The sequence below is a fragment of the Aquarana catesbeiana genome, linkage group LG01 (assembly GCF_042186555.1).
Source record: "Aquarana catesbeiana isolate 2022-GZ linkage group LG01, ASM4218655v1, whole genome shotgun sequence".
Classification (NCBI taxonomy): domain Eukaryota; kingdom Metazoa; phylum Chordata; class Amphibia; order Anura; family Ranidae; genus Aquarana; species Aquarana catesbeiana.
In genome coordinates this window covers 284530220-284540892 of record NC_133324.1, presented here as the reverse complement: position 1 = coordinate 284540892, position 10673 = coordinate 284530220, and the positions used below count along the sequence as shown (strand labels likewise).

Sequence of the window (10673 nt, the reverse complement as noted above, 5' to 3'; positions counted from 1 at the left end):
ACATAGTGCAGGTGCCCAGAGTATGTAACATATAGGTAATGTATCGAATGTATATAATGTACAAAATGTATGTATCAGGAGTATGTACTGTACAGAATGCATAGGTCATCATGAGTTGGTAATATACATAGTTCAGAAGTGGGTAAAACATAGAGTGCAGGGGTCATTACACCTTGGTGGCCAAATGCCACCCATTCCACTTAACAAAGCCTCCCAAAACTTCATACAGTGCACGCACTTACAGCACAGTAGTGCAGGTTTTTATGGGTTAAATAAAGCAGTGGGGAAGCAATATAACGTTTCTTCACCGCCTGTCAAACACCTTCTGAAAAGCACTTCAACATGGATCGCTCCTCAGAGGTTGAAACAAATGTGTAGTAATGGGCGCTACAGGCTCTTTCAGATGGGCAACCAGGGGGGTGGTAAAAAGGGCAGCTGGGATGCAGAGTTCCCCAGTCACCCACCAGAACTGTCACAATACAGCAAGACAGGGCTGTTAACATACACTCTTCAAAGGGCACCAAAAGAGCCAAGTCTGCAGTAATTTAAAAAAAATAAAATGACCCCATGCCCCATTTGTTTAGCTGGGGCAAGGCACAGAAAGTGGGCCGTTTATTGACTTTTAAATGCAGGTGCAGCAATATACCGCAATGCAGTTCCTATTAAATTATAGTCCCAGCCTGTTGGGACAGATTGATATAGAAGAGGCAGAGACTTTAATTTAATTGCTGCACAGCGGGGTGCCCAGAAGTTCCGAGTTCCCTTTCTGCCTCCCGGCCCTCTGCTGAATTGGCAGGGCTGGGCATAGTACTAGAGGACTGGAGGTATCCTATGTACCCTTAAGAATTAAGAAGTCTATTGAATCAGAACATTTGGTTATTATAACTTTTCTCTGTTACAGCATGTGACGTGTTTTATACAGACCTGAAGAAAAGCCACAAAGGAAACGACCAACCAAAACCATTTCAAAGTAACCCGTTACTTGGCTGAGGCCTACAAGGAGAGCACTGGCAATTGGAAGAATGGAATTGACCAGCTGACACTTCTTCCTGTAAAACACAGGGGCAATAAAACAACACATCAATGGCTAAAACATGTTTCAAACATTAGCTGCCAAATGTCAGAGCGGAAAAGGGTTAGAATAACTATCAGGTTTTTATTGTCTGTGTACCTGTTGGGTAGATTTCCTATTCCAGTGGCAGTGACAGCAGTAAAATTCTATTACTACTACTACTATTAAAATTCTTACTCTCTACCATTATACTTGTTTAAATGTTTACATTCTGTACATACCCCCGTGCCCTGTTATATTGGTTTTGGCGCTGCTCAAAATAGAGGTGAAAGCATATGCCTGTGCCCCAGAGCAAGGAGTGCAGTCTTATCCTAACATCTATCCAGAGGACTAGTAAATGTAAAGAGGAAAGAATCGCCACTATCCATGACCGGCCCAGGTGAGCAAATGATAAGGAGCAGCCTCAGTCTACATGTCTCCACCACACCACACACCCTACTTAGACTGAGGCTGGCCATAGACCGTTCAAAACTCGGCCGGTTCCCCAGGAACCAGCCAAGATTTTAATCGATTGTAGGCAGGCTGAATGTACCAAGTTGATTAATCGATCAATTTGGGTCCAACCAGCCTGCCAGATTCAGTTGCGATTATCGCTAGCAGCTGCTATATGTGCCACTGTCTTCTCCCGGTGGTGATGGCTCCCCCCACCCCCCTGCTGGGAGCAGACAATTGCTTGGCAGGATGGATTCCCCTGTCAGCACTGTCTGTGTTGATGGGGGAATCGTGTGAATTTCTTTCCTGCAACCAAAGTCGCACCGTCTATGGGCTGCCTAAGCCCCGGTGGGCGGGACGAAATGCATCAGGGTGTGGTGTGGTGTGGTGGAGCCATGTAGACTGATTCTTATCGTTTATTTACCTGGGCTGGTCAGGAGTAGCAGCAATCCTTTCCACTGTATGTTCCCCTGTTGGAGAGCTTTTGCTCACTTCCTTACACCGTCTATGGCCTGCCTACCTGCTAAGCATGTGTGGGCAGGCTGAATGTACCAAATTGATCGATCGATTAGATGCAGCTTGTTACTTGCCACCGTTGCCTGCCCCCAGATGCAGCTTGCCACTTGCCACCCATTGCCTGCCACCAGATGTACCGTTTCACTTGCCAGCGTTGCCTGAGGCCAGATGCAGTGTGTCACTTGTCACCATTGCCTGACGCCAGATGCAGTGTGCCACTATCCACTGGTAGCCTGCCACCAGATGCAGTGTTCCACTTTCCACCCGTAGCCTGCCACTAGATGCAGTGTGCCACTTTCTACCCATAGCCCGCCATAAGATGCAGTGTGCCACTTTCAACCCATAGCCTGCCTCCAGATGCAGTGTGCCACTTTCCACCCATAGCCTGCCACCAGATGCAGTGTGACACTTTTCACCCGTAGCCTGCCACCAGATGCAGTGTGCCACTTTCTACCCATAGCCTGCCACCAGATGCAGTGTGACACTTTTCACCCGTAGCCTGCCACCAGATGCAGTGTGCCACTTTCTACCCATAGGCTGCCACCAGATGCAGTGTGCCACTATCCACCGGTAGCCTGCCACCAGATGCAGTGTGCTGCTTTCTACCCATAGCCTGCCTCCAGATGCAGTGTGCCACTTTTCACCCATAGCCTGCCACCAGATGCAGTGGGCCACTTTCCACCTGTAGCCTGCCACCAGATGCAGTGTGCCACTTGTCACCTATAGCCTACCACCAGATGCAGTGTGCCACTTTTCACCAATAGCCTGCCACCAGATGCAGTGTGCCACTTGTCACCTATAGCCTGCCACCAGTCCGACACACTGGAGCCCCGAGAAAGTGAACGTCCCTCTCGTCGCTGGCTGCTGATGTGACTCCTCCCATGCTGGGACCTGTAGACCTTCACTTTTTTGGGGGGGGTGTCACAGCGAGACGGTTGGGAGGTATGGCTAAAACAGTGCAGTTTTCTTCTAATACTTACTTTCCAAACCTCCCAGTCAGATATGCAGATGCAGTGGAACCTATGAGACCCCCAATACTGAATATGGATACCACAAAAGACCAAATCAATGTAAGTGTCCCATCACTAATCTCAGTCTTGAATCTTCTCGACCATGTGTCATTGATGTATTGCTTGATGAACTAGAGACATTGAAAATATATAATGTTAGGAGAAGTACATTGCTCTTAGTGTGACTGGATGTAAAAAATGTAAGTGTCTTAAAATGCATTTATAAATTCAGGCAAATACCAGCATAAAGTATCAAAGATTATGGCAGTTTTAATCTGTAGTGATTGGCGTCATACTTACTGGCGATGGAGAATTCAGCACAGACAAGTGGTAGCCATACTGAAATGTACTTCCAATTCCTAGAACAAAGACCATCAGGAACAGGCCCCTGTAGTGCACCTACCATAGAAAAAAGACTGAAATTATGACTCTAAACTGATTTGTAGACTGAAAATAAAATTAATGGTCAATTCGCCCCAAACTAATATTTTAGTGTTGAATAGATTTCATGGGGTTAAAGAGTTGGAAACCCCTCCCATATAAAAACCTGTGAGACAAAGGCATAATGAGCTAGTATGCAACGCACACTAGCTCATTATGAGATACTTACCTTAGAGCGAAGCCCTCCAACGGCGTCCGCACACCGCTGAGATGGCTGACATCTTCCCCGGTGTTTTTTCCGGGTTCGCGGGCTCCGGAGCTATGAGTGGCAAGGAGCCAGGATGACGTCACCCCCGTGCATGCTCGCGGGAGCCGCCAGTCACGGCACAGGGCTCTAAAGAAATGGCACGGGCGGCCGATCCTTCTGAGCGCATGCGCCAGTGATTTTACTGGCTGCATGTACAGTAAATATCTCTTACGGTGCATGTTTAGGAGATATTTACACTCCCTATAGGTAAGCCTTATAGGCTTACCTATAGGTAAAAGGCAGTAGTTGAGTTTACTTCCTCTTTAAGTTAACCAGCAGTCCTATGGTTATTGCATAAAGAGCAAGTTCTTTTCAGTGTGGCTTTTAGGCCTGGTCCACACCTATCCATTTTTTAGTGCGTTTTCAGTTTTGCAGAAACACACTACAGTCCATGTAACATGGTTTCCTATGGGTCACGTTCATATCTGTGCATTTTATGGAAAGGGCAAGGTACCAGCATGTTGTGTTTTTGGTTCCATAGACTTCAATGGATCAAAAATGTGTATTGAAAAAAGCAAAATGCACCCGGAATATTCGACAACTGCAACCGGCATAGGCCTGAAACCTCATCAGTATCTGGCGGGATAAAAGCCACGAGAAAACATATGGAATTTCAGAGCCAGGAAAGGAAGTGACAACGTTTTACTGGCCATATTTCTACATTGGTTCTGAAAGACAAACTAAAGTCATTCGTGGCTGCCCAAGAACAGATATTTCTCTTCAATTCTGTGGAGCTTTCTTTTATCTCCCCTCTATGTGAATGTACTACACTTTCATTGTACCTATTGGAGAGTGGCGTATTGAAGATTTTAACCCTATATGGATAACTGCTCTGCAGCAAAACACGTAAGTGTGACGGAACTACATTTTGTGAGTTCATTACTGACGGATAGAGGTCACGTTGTTGTGTGAAGACTTCATCTCTTTTTGGAGGATCGCTTACTCTACTCTGGCTTCTTTTGCACTGTTTATGTGAATTTTCTATGGATTTTCATTCACTGATTTTCCATTCCATACACTTATGATTTTTTTTGGTGTCTTATTGCATTTTTTACATTGAGCGCTGCTGTTGACTTTTAGGTTTTCAAGTGATTATGCATATTATTGATTGTATGTCACAAGCAGCGGCTGTTATGTTGTTCTATTTATCTTTTTAGGTTTTTGTGTTTTTTCACGTGTTCTTTGGCGCAATTCTTTTTTGGTAGGTTTTTCCTGGGTCCAACACCCCAGTCCTGTGTGTTATAAAAGGGAGACCCAGATCCTGGAGAGCGGTCTGGAGGGCTTAGGGGTTTCTTGCTGCTGTTCTGCCAGAGTTTGGAAATCTGAGTTCCCACTGCCCAGGAAAATTGTTGGGGCTTGTAGTCCCACCTGAACACAGCAACTTGGCCAAGAGTGGACTCTTTGCTACGCAGGTACACTGGGGCAGTCATGTTGAACTCTCATCTATGAATGTCATCACGTTAAGTTATTCAACTAAAGCTTTTGAAACCTTGCCAGGTCTGAAGTTGCTAAAGGGGTGTAATGCAAGTAGACGGCACATACAGTTGCAATAAAAAGTATGTGAACCTTTTTGGAATGATATGGATTTCTGCACAAATTGGTCATAAAATGTGATCTGATCTTCATCTAAGTCACAACAATAGACAATCACAGTCTGTTTAAACTAATAACACACAAAGAATTAAATGTTACCATGTTTTTATTGAACACACCATGTAAACATTCACAGTGTAGGTGGAAAAAGTATGTGAACCCCTAGACTAATGAGATCTCCAAGAGCTAATTGGAGTGAGGTGTCATCCAACTGGAGTCCAATCAATGAGATGAGATTGGAAGTGTTGGTTACAGCTGTCCTGCTCTATAAAAAACACACACGAGTTCTGGGTTTGCTTTTCACAAGAAGCATTGCCTAATGTGAATGATGCCTCGCACAAAAGAGCTCTCAGAAGACCTACGATTAAGAATTGTTGACTTGCATAAAGCAGGAAAGGGTTATAAAAGTATCTCCAAAAGCCTTGCTGTTCACCGGTAAGACATGGTACCACGGTAAGACAAATTGTCTATAAATGGAGAAAGTTCAGCACTGCTGCTACTCTCCCTAGGAGTGGGCGTCCTGTAAAGATGACTGCAAGAGCACAGCGCAGACTGCTCAATGAGGTGAAGAAAAATCCTAGAGTGTTAGCTAAAGACTTACAAAAGTCTCTGGCATATGCTAACATCCCTGTTAGCGAATCTACGATACGTAAAACACTAAACAAGAATGGATTTCATGGGAGGTTACCACAGAGGAAGCCACTGGAGCACCTGGATGTTCCACAGCAGTACTGGCAAAATATTCTGTGGACAGATGAAACCAAAGTTGAGTTGTTTGGAAGAAACACACAACACTATGTGTGGAGAAAAAGAGGCACAGCACACCAACATCAAAACCTCATCCCAACTGTGAAGTATGGTGGTGGGGTCATCATGGTTTGGGGCTGCTTTGCTGTGTCAGGGCCTGGACGGATTGCTATCATCGAAGGAAAAATGAATTCCCAAGTTTATCAAGACATTTTGCAGGAGAACTTAAGGCCATCTGTCCACCAGTTGAAGCTCAACAGAAGAAGGGTGTTGCAACAGGACAACGACCCAAAGCATAGAAGTAAATCAACAACAGAATGGCTTAAACAGAAGAAAATACGCCTTCTGGAGTGGCCCAGTCAGAGTCCTGACCTCAACCCGATTGAGATGCTGTGGCATGACCTCAAGAAAGAGATTCACACCAGACATCCCAAGAATATTGCTGAACTGAAACAGTTCTGTAAAGAGGAATGGTCAAGAATTACTCCTGACCGTTGCGCACGTCTGATCTGCAACTACAGAAAACGTTTGGTTGAAGTTATTGCTGCCAAAGGAGGTTCAATCAGTTATTAAATCCAAGGGTTCACATACTTTTTCCACCTGCACTGCGAATGTTTACATAGTGTGTTTAATAAAAACATGATAACATTTAATTCTTTGTGTGTTATTAGTTTAAGCAGACTGTGATTGTCTATTGTGACTTGAAGATCAGATCACATGTTATGACCAATTTGTGCAGAAATCCATATCATTCCAAAAGGGTTCACATACTTTTATTGCAACTGTATAGTCTACAGCTCGGGTCTAGACACATTGGGGTATGAAGATAGTGGTACAAGAGTTCATACGGTGTGAAGATAAAGTGACTGCCAGGTAATGTTGATGTTTCTGTCTAAAAACCTCTTTCCATGCATGGTACATACCTTTTTGCTCACTTTATAGTGTTGTTCAAAAAAGCATAACAATTGCAGGTTTTTCATTACTAAATTTAACAGTCAATTTTTTGGTATTTAAAAAAAAAAAAGTTTTTTTATCTGCAAACTTTATCATAAGTATCTTTGTGGATTTTAATATAGTCAGTAGTCTGTAAAAGCCATTTTGAGAGGTTTTTTTTGTACAAATACCTTCTAGCTCAGGGATATGCAATTAGTGGACTTCCAGCTGTTGCAGAACTACAAATCCCATGATGCATAGCAAGACTCTGACAGCCACAAGCATGACACCCAGAGGTAGAGCATGATGGGACTTGTAGTTTTGCAACAGCTGGAGGTCCGCTAATTGCATATCCCTGGTTCAATCTAGCTGGTATAATGGGGAGTGTTTATTAGAGGTGTATTGAGGAGAGCAGAAAAAGGAGCATATTTCATGCGATGACAAAGAAATAAATCACAAATTAAAATACAGAGAAATAAAAGCTTTCAGTTGGTAAGTTTATGCAGAAAAATAAGGATTCCTCACCCATATTATATCTATATTTGTAAACTGATGTAGTGCATATTTTTATAATGATGAGAATATGCATTTGATGATATTTCATATTAAAAGAAAGAACTCACCAGCTCTGAAGATGAGGACATCATTGAATCTGTGCTTCTAGGAATGTTTCTTCTATGAGAAAGCCAGCAGTTTATTTTCCCTAGTTACAGCCCAAATGTATTATCAACCAATGGCACAGAGATAGAAGGTCCTGCTTGCTACCTGAAAACTGTATAAATCACAGTGTTAAAGACACTCTAAAAACAAACACTTATGCAGCTAATGACCACAATGAGGGTGGAGATACAGAGAAAGGCTTGGTGTATGACAAAATATTAACGGCGCTTACATAGACAACGTCACAAGATCAGTGAACCTGAAAGTTTGCAGAGTAAGTATAGTGATGCAGAAACGCAAATCCACTATGCTTAAATGGGAGGCAACTGTATTTATTACTAGGAGGATGTTGGGTAAAGCACCGTTTATTCGTGCTAAGACGACCTTTTCTCTACCCTTTTAATCCAGAGGTACTCTTGAAATTACTTTCAGGTCTTGGGGAGACTCCCACAAACAATATTCATAAGATCAGTAAGTTATAGATATAATAAATAGACGAATAAAGAGTATGGCATACTGTCACACTAACCTGTGCCTAGTTCCAGCTCCAGGTCTTTACTTCTGTGCAAGGTCACTGGTGTTCAGCCATTCAGATACCACATACCCTCCTACAGGCAGCATGCTTGTGGGAGGGCAGTACAGTATGGCGGCATATCCTTGCCAACCACTTCAAATTGTATGCCCCCAGGAGATCTTGGGCTATGCCAGGAGATGAACAATGAACTCCTCCCCTGAAGGCATGCTCACCAATGCCTGGGACCAGGCAGAGGATGCGTTCATGTGAAGAATCAAACATTAAGACAGTCCCCCGATGGAGTTCTTCCCTAAGATGTTCTGTCCCATGTCGCTACACACTTGTACTGGTGTATGTATTGCAGAGCCATTGCCGGCTCCACTAGTCCAGCCTACCTCTATTATCTCACTCTGAGGCACAGAATAGCAGGCCCCATGCATGCTCATTAATTCTCTCCTTCCGTGCCTAGTGATCAGGCCTTAGATCTGCATAACGCTAATCTGCTCCCAGTGACCAGAGGAGACAGACAGCTAGGGAGGGAGTCAGAGCACCGACCCCCTCACTACTGGAGGACCTCTTACCTAACCAGGTACCATGCCAACGACTGGTTGCTGCAGCTTTTCTTCCTTGCGATTACCCATGGCAACTACCTCCTCTTCTTTGCCTTGCGAGTTGACCTTTTGTTGTGGTGTTACACATATCACGTAATGCTTTTACCGTTCTTTAGGAATGAGCCTAGACCCAACATGCACCCCATGAATAACTTCAGACCAGGCTCAATTCAGGTGAAAAAACCCTTACTGACAGTTCAGAAGAACATGTATGACATGCAGTAATGTTCTCAGCCTGATCACACTTAACTGAGGATACCCCAGGTTACCCGAACAGGTTGAGTAATATCTGGGATAGTCCATTCTTGGAAAGACTCATATGGAGAATTGCATGTCCTTGGAATGTCCCGGTGAGTCAGCGTCCAGGGTGGGACCACAGATCCCAGAGAACTCTCATGCCGCGTACACACGGTCGGACTTTTCGTCTACAAAAGTCCGACAGCCTGTCCGACATACTTCCGACGTACCTTCGGCGGACTTGCGGCAGACTTTCTTACGAACGGACTTACACACACACGACCACACAAAAGTACGACAGCCTAGTACGCGGTGACGTACACCAAGTCCGACGAGACTATAAAACGGAAGTTCAATAGCCCGTACGACACCCTTTGGGCTCCTTCTGCTAATCTCGTGTTTATCTCGTGTTAGTAGAAGTTTGGTGAGAGACGATTCGCGCTTGTGAGACTCGTATTTTTCAGTTCGTTTTAACTGTTGTTCATTCTGTGCTTGTGAGGTTTGTATCTGCTTTTCAGTGCGTTTGGTCAGTTGGCATTGAGAAATCTTTGTTTTATTGCCCGCTCGTTCCTGATTTTCAGGTCGTTCTTCACAGGCCTTGCTGTTCTTCAGTGCGTTCTGTTTAGTGCGTTCTGACCAGCCGACCGTTTTGAAGCCATGTTACCTGTACGTACTCGTCGTAGAGCTCGTGCATTGTATGTGCTTGGTGCTGTAGTTTATTCTTCAGCCCAAGTCCAGTCCATGAACAGGGCGAGGAGGAGTTCATGGACCAAGAATTGGTTGCTTCAGCGTGACCAGTTCTGTCACATGCCTTTGCTCCGTGAGATCCGTGAGAATAATCCTGAGGATTTCAGGAACTTTCTCCGGATGACGGACCCCGTTTTTGACCGTTTGTTGGCTTTGCTGACCCCCTATATCAGCAGGCAGGATACCTGCATGAGGCAAGCCATCACTCCGGAGCAGAGGCTGGTCGCTACCTTGCGGTATTTGGCCACAGGGAGAAGCCTGCAGGACCTTAAGTTCTCGACAGGCATCTCCCCCCAGGCTCTGGAGATCATTATCCCAGAGACCTGTTCTGCCATCATACAGGTCCTGCAGAAGGACTATATTAAGGTAAGATATTTTTCTTTTATTAGCATCACATGTTCTTTTATGTAATCTTTGATAATGTGATGTATTTCTTGCTTCAAACACTACTTACCATCATTGCAATATAGTGTGAATGTCCCCTTTTTATCCTCACACATGCTGGAATTTTTTCCTGTTATTTTTTGTCATGCATGTATATTTTCCTTCAATAACCTTCCCAGCATGAAGTGATGGGAACATATCCACCTAGTCTACTCATTTGGAATGTATTTTGTTTGAGTGTATTTAGTGTGCTGCTAATGAGCAATTATCTAGATTTCACAACCCCCCCCCCCCCCCCCACCTAAACTCACTCCAAATAGTGTGCTGCTAATGAGCAATTATCTAGATTTCACAACCCCCCCACCCCCCCCACCTAAACTCACTCCAAATAGTGTGCTGCTAATGAGCAATTATCTAGATTTCACAACCCCCCCACCCCCACCCTCGTTAAAATTTGCTGGAATGTTCTGTGGTGTTGATTTGTCTAAAGCAAATATATGTTGCACTTTGCAAAATGCATGTGCACTCT

The 10673-nt window shown here is 44.3% G+C and overlaps 2 protein-coding genes across 2 annotated transcripts in view; both read right to left on the bottom strand.

The window, feature by feature from the left end:
- The window catches only part of LOC141108509 (uncharacterized), a 164615-nt gene that overhangs the window by 18073 nt on the left and 135869 nt on the right, over nucleotides 1-10673 (bottom strand). The gene's annotated exons all lie outside the window — the stretch shown is intronic.
- On the bottom strand, nucleotides 532-7722 carry LOC141141802 (solute carrier family 2, facilitated glucose transporter member 11-like). The gene is made up of 4 exons (XM_073629200.1): nucleotides 7615-7722; nucleotides 3331-3429; nucleotides 3001-3161; nucleotides 532-1049 (listed from the first exon to the last, which is right to left on the bottom strand). Exons 1-4 carry the CDS (start codon nucleotides 7636-7638, stop codon nucleotides 896-898), a joined length of 438 nt encoding a protein of 145 aa, XP_073485301.1. The 5' UTR covers nucleotides 7639-7722; the 3' UTR covers nucleotides 532-895.

Excerpts from the sequence above, each read along its gene's own strand:
- LOC141141802 (XM_073629200.1), bottom strand. The coding sequence starts at position 7,638 with ATGATGTCCTCATCTTCAGAGCTG. Across the intron at positions 3,162-3,330 it reads TGCTGAATTCTCCATCGCCA|TTCATCAAGCAATACATCAA; the intron begins GTAAGTATGACG and ends CAATGTCTCTAG. Across the intron at positions 1,050-3,000 it reads CTGACTGGGAGGTTTGGAAA|GAAGAAGTGTCAGCTGGTCA; the intron begins GTAAGTATTAGA and ends TGTGTTTTACAG.